The 14,892-nt window shown below is 56.8% G+C and overlaps 2 protein-coding genes across 2 annotated transcripts in view; both read right to left on the minus strand.

Moving 5' to 3' along the window:
* The window catches only part of SH3PXD2B (SH3 and PX domains 2B), a 65,426-nt gene extending 58,799 nt beyond the window's left edge, over window positions 1-6,627 (minus strand). The window contains exon 1 of the mRNA XM_066196808.1: window positions 6,509-6,627. Within this exon, the coding sequence (XP_066052905.1) occupies window positions 6,509-6,580 (72 nt within the window). The 5' untranslated portion in view covers window positions 6,581-6,627. The remainder of the gene's footprint in view (window positions 1-6,508) is intronic.
* A 5,357-nt stretch (window positions 6,628-11,984) lies between these two features.
* Window positions 11,985-14,892, minus strand: part of STK10 (serine/threonine kinase 10) — a 42,447-nt gene continuing 39,539 nt past the window's right edge. The window contains exons 18-19 of the mRNA XM_066196827.1: window positions 14,604-14,717; window positions 11,985-14,498 (exon numbers count right to left, since the gene is read on the minus strand). Of these exons, the coding sequence (XP_066052924.1) occupies window positions 14,358-14,498; window positions 14,604-14,717 (255 nt within the window). The 3' untranslated portion in view covers window positions 11,985-14,357. The remainder of the gene's footprint in view (window positions 14,499-14,603; window positions 14,718-14,892) is intronic.

Here is a 14,892-nt window from a genome sequence, read left to right on the forward strand (position 1 = left end):
CAGAGAGCCAGAGGGAGATCCAGGACATCCCTGCTGGGCAGGGACAGAGCTCCTGGGAGGCTCCAGGAGCCAGCTCAGACACATCCAGAGCCACGGGAGTCACGGGGACCGAGGGGATGAGGAGCCAGTGTGAATCTGAAAAGGGCAGCCAGAGATTTCTTTTTTTTTTTTTCCTCCTTTCTTTTTCTCTTGAAGAAATGAAGCAGCAAGCCCTGGGAGCAGTCAGGCACCAGAAGTGTTTTTGCAGGGACTGCTGGAAATCCCTGGTGCTGCACACAGCAGTGGCTTCTCAAAGGGACAGAGGAGCCATTCCCAAATCCTCGGTCCTGCCCTTCCCAAAGAGGTACCACAAGTCCCCCACAACAGCTTGGGGAGAGAGAGAGGAGCTGATTCAAACTGCTGACTCGAGGCAAGGAAATTAAGAACAGATACTGAAAAAAAAAAAAATAAAGAAAAAAGAAAAAAGAAATAAAATAACAGAACCAGTTTCCCGTTCTTAAACATGAGGCCGTGTGACCTCGCAGGAGAATCACTTCTGGACTCCTTGCATAAACACACCAGGACAAGCTGGGAAAGCAGCCCGCACTGCTCAAATGTGAGTAGGAAAAAGGCAGAGTGGAGGTGAGGAACACCCAGAGCCGCAGTTTCGGCTTCTCTCCTCCTACAGGAGTTTTCCAAAGTTTTTCATGGAGATTTTCAGGGCGTCCTGGCTGTAGGGGGGACACACATGAATCCCACAGGAGAGGATGTGGGAGAGGGCGGCTGCCTGGGATCTCTGCCTGGCACCCAGCTGAGCCAGGCAGCAAGCCCACCCCAAGCTCAGCACCACGCAGGTGGAGCCCAGGAGCAGCTCAGCCATCCCAAATTCAGCTCTCCTGGCAGGGCACAGCCTTCCCTGGGGGGCTCTGAAGGATCCCAGAGCTCTCCTGGCACCCCTGTGCCCGGAGCTGCTGCACACACACACGGGCAGGGTGGAGGGCAGCACCACGGCCCCTTGGAAAGACACCTCCACGGCAGTGCAGGGACACCAGAGAAGGTCCCCAGCCTCCAGCAGAGCTCCTGCAGCAGCCCCAGACATAGCAGCCTCCAGCAGGGGCAGAGCTGTCTGCAGAGCTCTTTCCAAAGGCTCGGAGCCTGTGTGGTCTCGGGCCCAGGGAGACTCTGCACAATAAACCTCTCTGTGGAAAACTCCACATATTTAAAGCATCTTTCAGCAGCAAAGAGGAAAAGCCATCAGTCAGAAGCATCAGACTTTTTGATTTCACCCACGCTACCCTGGCCCTGAGACGAGGGGAGATGTGAGAGCCTCACCCTGCCCTCGGCCACCGCAGGAGAAACCCAAAGGGGGCAGAGAAACCAAAGGAGCTGAGCAACCCAGCCAAGCCAGAGTGGGTTTAATGTGGAAAAGGGAGTGGGAAATTGTAAGAGGAAAAGAAAAAAAAAAAAAGAAAAAAAAAATAAAAAAAAAGGAGGGAGGTGGCTGGAAACAAAGAAAGTTCTTGGCACCGAGCTGCTGTGCTTGGCCCCTCTCCATCAATCCTCACTGCTGCAGGCCTGTGGGGCTGGGGAGGGGACATGGGGGCTCTTGTGCCATGGGATGCCAAAGTTCGGGGCAGCAGAGGGAGAGCCAAGCCCCAGCTCAGTGAGCAGACAGCTCGTGACCCCCCTCACTCGCGCCTTGTGCCTGGGGAACTGGGGGAAGGGTGATGCTGGCACGGAGAAGGGATTCCAGCAGGGCACCAGGGATGCTGCCCCGGGCCCTGTGGCAAAGGGGAGGCAGAAGCAGCCAGGCAGGGCTGCAGGGAGCTGGGGAACAGGGATGGAGGAGCACCAGGACAGGCAAACCCTCACCACCAGGCAAGGCAGGCTGAGCACACACCCTGCAGAGCTGGGTCCAGTTCAGCCCTTTGGTTTGTGCCCGCAGAGCCTGGCAGGGCAGGGCACACACACAGCGTTGTGCCAAAGGCAGGGACCCCCGAGGACGGCCCAGCAAAGCCTGCTCAGACCCCCCAGGCACACAGCACACACCCCCAGCCTGTCCCAGGCACACGCTGAAGGTCACACAAATGGATTCTCCCGTTTCCCATTTCCCACTGCCACACGACATGGACAGAGACACCCTCCAAAGCAGAGCTGTGGGGGATCAAGGTCAGAGGGCTGGGGGCAGGCAGAGGCCAGGGGTGGCCCCAGAGCTGCAGCTCACTGCTGGCATCCAGTGTGAGCATCAGCTTCCCACAGAGCAGCCTCAGTGGCCAAGGAACAGGCAGAGCTTGGCCCTTCCACATTCGAGCCTTGAGAAACGTGACGGGGAAGAAAAACGAAGGAGAGTGTGAGTCTGAGCGCTGGTTTCCATCCACAAAGCTGAGGGTGCCCCATTAAACCCCAGCTCTGCTGAGAGGTGAGGAGGAAGGGCTGGTGAGCTCTGTGGGGCAGAGCAGGGCCAGGCACGAGGAGAGGGCAAAACTCCTACCAAAGTCCTGCCGTTGGGACAGCATCATCCAGCTGGCAGGAAATGGGATGAGACAAGGCACAACCACAGGATGCAGCAGCAAAACACCACTGAGGATGCTGAGAAAGCCCTCAGACCTTTAGAGGCCACCAGGAGTCAGACTGCAGCTTCCCCTGGCTCTCTCCCAGCCCTAGTTTGGTGATCTGGGGACACCACACCGCATAGATCTCACACTATTCATGGCGACCTCCTCCTTCCCCCCACAGGACATTCCCACCATTCCAAGGGCATGGTCACCCTTCCCCGGGAGACAGCACAGGGAGAAGTCATCCCCTGACACTCTTCTGAAGCCAAACAACCGGGATGATTCACAAGGGCAGAAATAACACAGAAAATCCACGGGAACGGCTCAGCTGCACAAGGTGACACCGCACCAGGTGCCCACCGAGCTCTGCTCCAGCTGGGCAACCAGGGGGCCACAAAATACAGCCCAGGGGGCATGAGTTCCTCAGAAACACCTTCAGCTCTATAAATATGAGGCACTGAAGAGTCACTGGAGCTGCAGACTGGCAGCTCTGTCCTCCGGTCATCCCAGCACTCCGCAATCAGTCCCAGACAAGCAGTGGGGTTGGGCTACACGAGGAAGGAAACTACAAACGACCTCACCATAAGGAACAGAGAAGACACTGACACCATCATGTCACAAATCCCACCTCAAAAACACACCACCTTCACTTTTTGAACGTGGTTCTCCTCGAATTCGCTTTAAGATAGATCCCATTAGCCAGATTCCACCACGCACTGTTAATTACTTTCGCAACCCAGCTGCCACAAATGAGCTCTTCACCTTGTTTAGGGTTTTGCTATCTTGTTTACTGGGCTTGCAAAAGAAATGTAGGCTGCAAGCTTTGTTTAGGTTTCCCATTTTCAAGGATGCATGGAGGCTGGGAATGGAAGTCCTGTGAGAACACAATCCAGCTTTCCCAAAAACCTCACCCACCCAAACAGCGTGCTGTTGAATGGATATATATATAAAATATTGGATGGTGCTCCAGAACAACTATTGAAACCTATATAACTATGGGAATGTTCCTGGCAGGCAGAAATGGAGATGGGATTCAATGGCATTGCTGTTAACACACAGAAAACAGACACGTTGCAGCTGTGACAAAATGAAACATCCTGAAGCTTGCCCAAGGGAAAGAAAACCCAATCTGGATTTAGCAGGAAAAAGGTTTTTTTAAGGGCTTCTACTCCAGAATAACAAACACAATACTACAAAAAGGTCCCGAGTGAAGTCCTTTAAAGGAAAATCCAGTCTGTTTCAACTATGGCTTTGTTTTGGGTCTTTTCTGAATAAACATTCATTTATCAGAGACTTGGCCAGACCAGAGAAATGACAGTCTGCTACTCTGTCTCCCACCATGATTATTTTTAAACTTTCCTCGTTGCCTTCTCAGATGTGCTGGACGGCCCCGGAGCCCTCGCTGGCAGCATCCCTGAGCTGTGATCACTTCACACAGGACTGTGAGGGAAATGCTGCTGAAAATGTAACCCAAATGTCACCTCAGCCACTGCCTGCAGGATGGAGTCCCCTTTTCACCTGGACAACGGGCTGCCATGAGCCAGAGCATCCTGCAACAAACACCTGCACCAGGATCATTCCTCACTGCCCCTGCCAGGAAATGCCCATGGAAAAAAGCTTAGAAACACAAGTGGAGTTTGAGGGCACAGGGTTATGCTTGGGTGCCCAGCTGAACCCTAAAACTCGGCTCAGCATCTGTATCCAGCCACTCAAACCCTGCCCAGCACCTTGCTGGGTCCTTGCCCTGCAATCTGGGGAAATATTGCGCCACCTGCTTCATAGCAGAGGTGCAAAACAACCAACTTTTTGTCTCAGGCAACGCAGTCCTTGTTGTATCAATTACCCAGGTGAAAGGCAAATCACAGCAGCCTGAACAGAGCCAGCCCTCCCCACTGCAGGTGTAATGAGGACTTTGGAACACTGGCTCCATCTCACTTTTCTGGCAAAGTGGAATTCATAACTTCGTGCTGTGGCTTTATCGTGAGCGACACAATCGCAGCTTTGTCCAGCAAAGAGAAGCCTCTGGCTGATGCAGAGGAGCCCGAGCTGGGCAGGTCACCACAGAGGCAACAGGAGGAAAACGCCAGCGTGCTCCTCCAGCCTCCCCGGGGACAGGGAATCCTCCAGCCTCCCCAGGGATACGAGTGCTGCCTCAGGGATGGAGCAGAGCACATCTGTGTGATGGGAGAAGGCAAAGGTTTTACACGGACACTTCGTGCTAGCAGCCACTGTCTACAAATGATTCAGCCATGATTTTGCTGCCTCTCCCTCTCTTTGCAGGGGGAGGAGAAAGAAAAAAAACAAAACTGTTTGGTTTCATATAATTAACTGGCTTTGTGAATCTGCCCGGTGCTATCGATTCCCCCAGCGAGGCGAGCGCTCCCATTCACTCCAGCGCTGCTCGGGGGAGGCAGCTGCCTGCAAAGCTGCCGGCCCCTCCCTGGGCTCAGCCCTCTCTGCGAGCCAGCCACGCTGGCTCCCGCTGCTGGATCCCGGTCCAAGACAAGTCCAGGGAAAGGCTGGAGGCACAGGGATCCGCTGAGGAGGCTGCAGGGCCGGGCTGCACAGCTGTCACTGCGCGAAGCAGCCGCCTCTCCCAGCGCTCCCGGAGCTCCTGCTCCGCTGTTCCCACCCTCTCTGCCCCGCCATCCAGCTCCCTCCTCCAAACATCGCTGTCCCAGTTTTGCAGGCTCGCAGGGATTATTTGCGCTATGCCCAGCTCCACCCGGCTCTCCCTTGCCGGGCGGACAAAGCGGATCGTGTGCGGCACTGGCGGTGCGTGTCCCTGCCCTGGGGACACCGCTGCTGAGGGGCACAGGAGGGGCTCAGGGGACAGCAGAGGAGTTCCCGCAGGACATCCCAGCCCGGCCCCGGTACGGAACCCGGCGGCGAAGCCGCGGATCCGCCAAGACAAACAGCAGCGCACAAAGCCGCGCACGTACGCGCCGCTCCGGAGCGGGGCCACGGCACAGCCGCGATCAGTAAGGAAGGCAGCGATGGACACGGCAGGAAAAGGGCACATCTGGAGCCGGCACCAGGCTCAGGCGCGGCTGATAAAGCTCCAGGCAGGGCAGCAGGAAGAAGGGGTGATAAAGGGGGTGGGTGGCAGCAGCCGCGCCACAGCCCTGATGCAAGGAGAGACCCCTCTGCCCTCCCCGCCTGGAGCTGGCTGCCCTCGGCTTTCCTCCAGTTGTTGCTCAGTGCCACGAACCAGCCGAGGGGACCTGGAGAAGCCCTCGATCTCTCCCAAGTGCTCTGAAACCCTGTGACAACTGACTCCAGCCAGAGCAAACACCACATTCTGCACAACCCAAACGTGCAGTGTGTCACTGGGTCACCCCGCTCTATGGCAAACCGGGAGGGAAGGAGAACATTTCGCTCTTTGTTTTACGGCTGTTTCCAGGATTCACCCACAAGCTCTCCACGGGCGCCTGGAAACACACCAAAGTTTAAATCAGAAAAAAAAAAAAAAAAAAAAAAAAAGAAGAAGAAAAAAAAAACACCTTCAAAAACAGCCAAACCCGCAGCAGTTTGGAAGATGCCCCGGAGCACGCAAGGAAGGCTGGGCAGGATGCGGAGCACACGAGGGATCCTTCCTAGGGACCGAGCACTATCCAGGGAGCGGAAAGCAGGAGCCGGGTGGTCCCTTCGCCCCGGGACTCCGCGACCAACAGGTCCCCCGTTCCCGGTGCCAAACTGCACAGCGGGGACGCTTCACCGCGGCGCCCGCGGCCGCTGCCCGGGGCGCGCAACCCCCGCCCGCATCCCCCGGGCATCCCCCGCGGGGCCGGGGGCAGCGGCGGAGCATCCCCCGACTGGCCGGGACACCCGTGAGAGGCACTCCCGGCAGCGCTGCCGCCCTCTTTCCTCCTCCTCCTCCTCCTCCTCCGTCCTCCCTTCCCGGAGCTCCGCGCGGGAGCGGGGCCGGCAGCGCCCGGCCTTTGTTCGCCCAGGGCCGGGCTGGGGGCACTCACATAGTGCTTGTTGGGGATTCGCCGCTTCTGCACGTCCAGCACCTTCACCTCGGCGATGCTCCGCCTGGGCATCGCCGCTGCCGTGCCCCTCGGGGAGCGGGGGAACGCTGTGGAGCGGAGGAGGCTGCAGCGCGGCCGAGCCTCCCCGCGCCGCCCGCTCCGGGGGCGGGAGGCGGCCCCGGCCCGGCCCGGCCTATCCCGGCCGGCGGGGCGGCCCCACCGCCGCCCGCTTAAAGGGCCGAGCGTCCCCCGCAGTGTCCGAGCTGGGGCTGCCGGACGGGAATGGTTCGGAGGAAACATCCCCATCCCCGGGAGGGGGTCCCGGTTTGTGCCCCCCGCCTTACCTGTGCGTGCGCTCCATCACCCCGCGGGGGTTCTGCGCCCCGCTCTTGTCCCATCGCGACAGTCCCCGGGGGTTCTGCACCCCGCTCTTGTCCCATCGCGACAGTCCCCGGGGGTTCTGCGCCCCGTTCTTGTCCCATCGCGACAGTCCCCGGCGGTTCTGCGCCCCGTTCTTGTCCCATCGTGACAGTCCCCGGGGGTTCTGTACCCCGTTCTTGTCCCATCGCTGCAGTCAGTCCCCGGGGTTTCTGCACCCCGCTCTTGTCCCATCTCTGCAGTCAGTCCCCGGGGTTTCTGCTCCCCGCTCTTGTCCCCTCACAGCAGTCAGTCCCTGTGGGTTCCGCACCCTGCTGTTGTCCCATCGCGACAGTCCCCGGGGGTTCTGCGCCCCGTTCTTGTCCCATCGCGACAGTCCCCGTCGGTTCTGCGCCCCGTTCTTGTCCCATCGCGACAGTCCCCAGGGTTTCTGCTCCCCGCTCTTGTCCCCTCACAGCAGTCAGTCCCTGTGGGTTCCGCACCCCGCTCTTGTCCCATCGCTGCAGTCAGTCCCCGGGGTTTCTGTACCCCGCTCTTGTCCCATCTCTGCAGTCAGTCCCCGGGGTTTCTGCACCCCGCACTTGTCCCATCGCGACAGTCCCCGGGGTTTCTGCTCCCCGCTCTTGTCCCCTCACAGCAGTCCGTCCCTGTGGGTCCCGCACCCCGCTCTTGTCCCATCGCTGCAGTCAGTCCCTGTGGGTTCCGCACCCCGCTCTTGTCCCATCGCTGCAGTCAGGCCCCGGGGCTTGGCCGCCGGCAGCCGCATTCCTGAAGGAGGCAGGGAATGAGCAGCGGAAGGTCTGTCCTGGCCGGGTCAGCAGAGCTGCCTGGCCCAGGACAAGCCGCATACCTGCGTGGAGAGACGACGTTCAAGGGCGTGTAGGGACAGGACGAGGGGGAATGGCTCCAAACCGAGAGGAGGTGAAGATTAGATACCAGGAAGGAATTCTTTACCGTGAGCATGGAGAGGCCCTGGCACAGGTTGTCCAGGGAAGTTCCATCCCTGGAGGTGTCCAAGGCCAGGCCGGACAGGGCTTGGAGCAACCTGGGACGGTGGAAGGTGTTCCCTGCTCATGGAATGGGATGATCTTTAGTCTCTTCCAACCCCAACCAGTCCACGATTCCATCCCTGTGAGGCAGGAGCTGATGGCAGCCCCTGATGTGCCATTCTCTGTGCCCACAGAGCAGCCAGGGCAGTGCCCAGGCACTTCCCTGCAGCAGCACTCACCCCTGGCCTCCGCCTTGCCAGCAGCTCCTCAGCACGTGGCATAACCACAGCTCTCTCCCCCGCTGGGCTTTTAATTACATTATAAAGTTACTCAAGGCTTACACTGGCAGGTCATTAGTTTTCATATGAATTTAATTTAATCATAAACAACTCATCTCACTCCTTTAGCGGCTCCTTAAATGTGGCTCTTTTTAATACTATTAACTTCGCTACAGCCACCCCAGAGAATTAATGGAGGTGCAGGCAGCTTGCCAGTGCTTTATTGCCCCTCCCCAAGGGCTCATCTTCATCCTCCTCCCCCTCAGCAAAGGCCCAGACCTGCAGAGGTGGCTGCAGAAGGGGTGCTGGGCGGTCTGGAGGGGACGTCAGGCCGCTGGTGACCTCCCTGGTGCCTGCTGGGGGACAGACACAGCTCTGGGTTACTCCTGGAGCAGCTGCACGTCACCCCCAGCCCTGTCCCGGCCATCACTCCTCAGCCAGATGTGTTTTGAAGGCAGCAGGATGTGGACGTGAGCTGTGGAATCCTCCCTTCCTTCTGTCACTGGGACATTGGTGTGGGGTGCTGGGCCTGGCAGTGCTCACGAAGGGCCTGGGATAGCACCAACACCTGGAACTGCAGCTCTTGATGTTGTATGGGGCGTCCAGGCTGGAGCAGAGGAAGTTTTATAAGTTTAAAAGCCCTGAAAGGTGCACAAATCCTCCAGAGGAGGGTGAGGAAAACATCCAAAGCAGGTGGGAAGAGAGGGAGTGTACACTGAGATGTGGAGCAATGGAGAAAGCTGATTAAAGAGAGGAATGAAACAATTTCTGGTCTTCCCATGCTGAAAAGAAGAATTAAGGTAGAGAAGCACTTAGGGATCAGCATTTTCTGATGTGCTGAAGGGATCCTATCACTCCTGGGCCCTGCCTGCAGCCTCACAGCGAAAGAGCACCCAGGAACCAGCAGGCCTTGGAGAGCATCACAGCTCAGGCTGCAAAATGGCTCCTGGGTTTAATTAACAAGTCTAATGAGGGCTGTTGAGAGGAGTGGAGAGTGGCTCTGCATGCTGACCAGATCACCTCCCTGGGGAGAAACGCTGGGAAGTGGCTGTGGAGAGGCAGAGCCCGCCTCAGGCTCTGCTGTGCTGTGGTCATTTATCAAGGAATCTGTCAAGGATTTGTAAAGGAGCCCAAAGGAGGGGTTTGGGAGTGACCTGGGAGTCCTGTGCTCGGCCCACACCTCTGGGGGTGCTGCTGCAGGACAGCAGAGGTGTGGCAGCAGCACGTCCCACAAAAAAATTGGGTGGTGCAGGGGCAGCTGAGGGGAGTTTCAGGGTAAACATTCATCCCCTGACGCCCTAACCAGAGGCTGAAGCTTCACGAGGCCAAACAAAATAAAATAACGACGATAAAATAACTCCACAGGAGAGGTCACGACCTACACAGGAGTCAGGCTTGTGCACCCTCCCCTGTGTCTGTCAGGATCAGCTGAGCAATTTAAACGAGAGGGCAAACGACTTCTGAGAAATCATCCCTGAGCTCAGGGGAAGAAATGGGTTTCTGCAGGGCTGTGAAGGGACTCCAGCTGTTTGGGCACAGCTGGGCAGCCCCTGCGCTCTGCCTGGTGCCAGGCAGGGGATGGGATGAGGCAGCAGTGCCCACACCATCAGCCCTGAGTGCAGAGGGAACGCTGCCTGCAGTCATCCTGGCATGGAGAGCACGCTGCTGCTGCTCACTTTTCCATTTAGAACTGGGAGATTGTGCCAGGTGACTGAACGTCCTGGTCCTCCCTGTGTACAGAAAAAAATGCATCCTCCTCCCCTGAGCCACCTGAGAAAAATCAGGCAAAAATGGTGCTCCTGCCCTCACAGAGGACAAATCCCTGCAGCAGAGGTTTCCCATTTCACCAGGGCTGGAACCCTCTGTTCCTCAGCTGTCCCCAGGAATGCTTTTCCCCTGTCGTGACCCCTGAATTGCAGGGTTTAGGTGCCCCCCCTCAGAGCCAGGCTGGCAGCAGGCAGCGCCCATCCTGCCCAGGGAGAACAGAACCCACGCAGGGGATGCTCAGCCCTCGGGTGGGGAAACTCCTGAGGGCTGAAACCCCGAGGGGGAGCGGAGATCTGATGGAAGGGGTGGCACAGACAGTGCCAAATCCAGGGGAAAGAGCCGGGGAGCCCTCTCGGAGCTCTAGCGTTGTGCCATCTAGTGAGCGGCGGGAAGAGCAGCAAACACCCAGCGCCTGCCCGCCTGGGAATCGCATCCAGAGCAGTCCAGGATGGGCTGCCAGGGCCAAGTGTGCCCGAAATCCAGCCCCATCCCAGCCAGGAGAGAGGGGCAACAACCAACACCGGCAGCACGGCAGGGCCAGCACCTCCGGAGAGGCGTGGATTGCTCAAACCACGGGGAATTTGGAGAACAAACCACTGCAGCCGCGGCACACAGCAGCATTTGCCTTCGGAGGGTGCAGATGACCCTCGAGGACTCCTGCAGAGGCAAAGGCAGCACAGATGCAGCCGGGGGAGGAAAACACTCAGGCACAAGCCCCGGGACTCCCCCTGCCTGCCCTGCTTTTCTTCCCCCCGGAGAATTCCATCAGCAGCAGCTGCAAGAGCCCCTGGGCAGCCCAGAGGAGTTTGGAGCCCAGATGTGACAGGACCGAACCCACAGGGAATGCCGCAGCTGCTGCAGCACCAGGAGCTTCTCAGGGCTGTCAGCTCTGCTTTTAGAAATGAAGAAATATTTTCGTTTCTGCTCTGTTTTCAACACAGCACCCGGACGAAGTGGTAGTTAACAGTTATTTCTGGAATATGCAGTACTTATAAATATGTGTTAAATCCTCGTGGTTGGAGCTCCCCTCAGGCACCGCCAAGGACATGCAGATGAAGTTAACTATTCCCAGGAGATCTCCTGCTTCCCTGGGATACACTGAGTGAGAGCAGTGTGTCCCAGGAGACGGCCCGGTCCTGCTGTACATAAACAAAGTGATTAATTATGTGTCCTCAGCTGCTCCATTCCTTACTACCTCGTGGAGCAAGGAGACAGGAACCCTCAGGCTTTGCTCACCCTTCTCTCTCTGCTCATTTAAAACCTCACCAGCAACTCCCAATTCCACCTCCTTTCCAGCACCTCACCTGAGCTCACATCCTGCATTTTTACTTGGAGTGGACACTGCCAGCAAGGCACGAAATCCAAGGTTAAATTGGCAGCTTCTGGCACAACCTTCCAAAACTGAGGGTAAACCCACGCCAGCTCCACGCCAAAGCCGCCCTAATTTCACGTGGTGTGTCCTTGAGAGAAATCAACGGCAGCAGCAGGTGAAAAGTTCTGAGCAGAGAACAAAGGGCATTTGGCTTCTGTGGGGCGAGCTTTTCTGAGCAGCCCAAGGGAGGAGGCAGAGGTTTCTCCCTGCACCCACAGGGCAAAGCATTTTTTTTTTCTCCTCCTGAGCAGAGGAGAGAATGGGAAGAGACAGGGAGGCATCCCTAAGTGCTCCTTGTCCCACCAAAACAAGGGAGCTGAAGCTTTTGTCCGAGATTCCTGTTAAAGCCAGGCCAGCAAATTAAATTTAGAAGGAGGAAGGATCCGTGCAGAAACGCTCCGCTCTCAGGGTGCAATACTCACTCCTCACCAAGCAGGGTCAGCCCAGCACCGTCTGAACACGCACAGAAGCCAGCCAGGGAACGGCGGCCCCGGGATTTCAGCCCGGTGACAAAGCTGTGCCTGTCCCCGAGCAGCAGGAGAGGCTCCGACTCGGCTTCAAACAACTGGAGGGTCAGCCTGGGAAAGTTCAAATGCCAGAAGTTTTTCTAAGTCAGTAAAACCCCGAGCAGAGGCAAAGCTGGTGTGAGGTCACAGCTGGCAGCCAGGCACAAAATCAGACCCAAGCCCGGGTTCCTCAGTCTGTTACTTTATTAGGGAAGTCTTTACATCATAGTGGTGGCCCCACTGAAGATATTTTACAAAATATTTTAAAAAAACCCTTTTCATCTGAAGCCACTTTTTAAAAAATCGCGTCCCATCCCCCCCCGAAAAGCAAGCTGGGTTTAACGGTGGTTCCTTCTGAACAGGGAACAACAAATAAATCCTCTTTTGAAAGGAGGGAAGATGATAACCACGCTGTAAACATGACAGTCAGATGATGTGCCGCCCTTCTAGGCGAGGGGCACGGCACTGGAGCCAGGGACAGAAGACAAAATACAAAAATGAGTGCACAGAACCATTCCCACCTCTGTCAGCAGGGCTGCGTGGCTCTCTCCAAGCTGAAAATCAGCTGCACTGGAGGAAGGGAGCACTGATTTACCACGGGGGCATTGCAGCAGCTTTGAGAGGCCCCAGAAACAGCTTTTCCTCACGGCTGCGGGATGTCTAGAGTGGGATGATGCTCCCCAGGCTGGTGGAGGGGCAGCAGTGCCCTTCAGCTGGGGGAGGTGACAGCGTGCTGTGACAGGACAGGCACTGGGCTCTGATTCCTGTGACACAACCCTGGCACACAGCCCTCCAGCCACCCCTGGGGCTGCCGTACCACATTCCTAACATGATTAGAAACCTCCAGTCAGCCCCCTTGTCCCATTCAGGAACATCCCTTTGCATTCATGAACCCGACATCAGTTCCCAGCCTGGTGTTTCCACATCTCAAAGGCACAATCCACGCTTTAGGAGATGGGGCAGGAACCCTTCCTGTGTTTGTTAACAGAGACATCACAGCTGTGGAATCAGAGGTAACCTGGCGTGGCCCAAAGACAGAGCCTTGCTAGCTTGCAGGAAGCTTATAAACATGGATGAGGAGCTCTAAAAGGGTTGGAAATGCAGTCCCCAGATACAGAGTTAAGGACCTGGGGGCTGCCTCCTTGCGCCCAGTACCTAGAAGTGAGGCACATCACATACCACCTTTCCCTGAAATGCCAGTAAATCAACAGAAGGGACTTGAAAATAACAACTTTTTTTCTTTTTTTTTTCTTTTTTTTTTTTTTTTAAGCAGAAATATATTTTTTTTCTTGCTAAAGAAGCAGATCTTGAACAGTGCTCTCCAGAGAAAAATGTAAGTGCTGCCTTACACCTGTGGGTTGTGTAAAGAAGAAGGTGCTGCCAGTGAGGTCCCTGAGCCCCTCCCCAGCTCTGTGCTCCCAGTCCCAGCCAGCAGCTCAGCCTTGTGCAGGGGAGGGGACAGAAAGGACAGAGAACCTGCTCTGCCACTCTGCCCACGACTCCCAGCCAGGAGAGCCATCCAAAAAGCTGTGGCACATCATGAGGAGGTGAGACATCAGTGGACAAGGAGCTGCTGGGAGCCCCTTGCATCTCCTCTGCCCTCGTTTCAGTGCTCCTGTGTTCCTCCCAAGGGATGCTCTGCAGCCATACCCCGCTGGCCAGGCTGCCTGACCCACACAGCCCCACACAGACAGGACTTAAAAACCTGCCTGAAGCACCTGTGTGATCATGGGAGCTCCGGCAGGAACACCCTTCGCTCACCCCACACTCATCCCAAAGGCACATGACAGTGACAGACACTTCAGAGGTTCACCACAGGACTGGCTGTGTCCCCAGCCTCCCCCTCTGCACCCGCTCTTCCACTTCCTCAAAAAGCAAAGCCTGCAGCCAGCTGGGCAGCTGGATCACCCCAGAAACAAGGATAATAACAGTGTTAGCTCACAGGGGTTGTGGTGCCAGTGGTCAAAGAAAGAGCAGAAGCATCTTTGGGAGGACATCCAACCCCTTTCTGCACAGTCTGTGTGGGGAGGAGGAGGAAGGAGAAAACCCAGCCCTCCCTAGGCAAAAAACCCCAAATCTCTGCCTTTCTGTGGCAAAAAAAAAAAAAAAAAAAGGGCCACAGTGCAGAGGAATAAGTCTAAGGCCAAGACGTGTTTAAGACAATGCCAAAGCTGCTCTGCCCCAGGCCAGGCCTTACAAAGGAGCAGCCACGGTGGAGAGGGAGGTGACAGCCTTGCTCCTCCTGGTCAGAGTGGTCACTGCTCCAGTCCGAACTGACAACCCCAGTGAGCACCAGGCTCGCCCAGGAAGCATCCAGCCAACAGTGCAAGTACATTCCAGACAGGGTCCTGCCCCAGTTCCCAGCCTGGAGCTCCTGGGAAAACCCACCCCGAGTTCCAGCCAGCACCCCCAGCGCAGAGGCCATGTTTGTCCCGGGCAGAGCGCGGGGACAGGAGGGTGCTGTGGTAAGAAGGGGCTGCTCAGCGGGTCTTCCAAGTCCAAGTTGCCCCCTGCAGCCCAGGAGGACATGGCCAGTACCAGCTGGTGGCCTGCCAGGTGTTACAAACTCTCTGAGGAGCTGAAGGGGATGAATTTGGCGTGTTTGGTCGGGGACACTGGCACCTGTCCATCGGCCTCCTCGCTCAGCTTGAAGAACATCTCCTGCTCACGCTTCTTCTGGTTCAGCTCATCCTCCAGGGCCTTGAGCAGAGAGAACAACACAAGAGTTGTGTTGGAGATTGTTCTGGAGCTACGGGCACTGTCCCCTGCAGCCAGGACACCCTGCTCACACCCAGGAGGTCCCACCTTCTTCCGTGGTCTCAGCTTATCTCGCCACTCCTTCATGTGCTGGTTGTGGTTCTCATCCAGGGACTTCAGCTTCTGCGTCTCGTGCTCGATCAGGAGGTGACACTTCTCATTCTGAAAACACATCAACCAAACACAACACCCATGGAGCAGCTGGAAGTGTACAAACAGTGGTCAAACAGGATTTGGCTCAGGCAGAGACATCCAGAGCTCTGAGCTCCACGTTTATAGACATGGCGACAAAAACCTCTCAAGGCAAGAGCAAGAGGACATCAGCTCCTGACAGTCC

This window comes from Chamaea fasciata, unplaced genomic scaffold (genome assembly GCF_029207755.1).
Source record: "Chamaea fasciata isolate MVZ Bird 193981 ecotype frontalis unplaced genomic scaffold, bChaFas1.0.hap1 SCAF_15, whole genome shotgun sequence".
Lineage (NCBI taxonomy): Eukaryota > Metazoa > Chordata > Aves > Passeriformes > Sylviidae > Chamaea > Chamaea fasciata.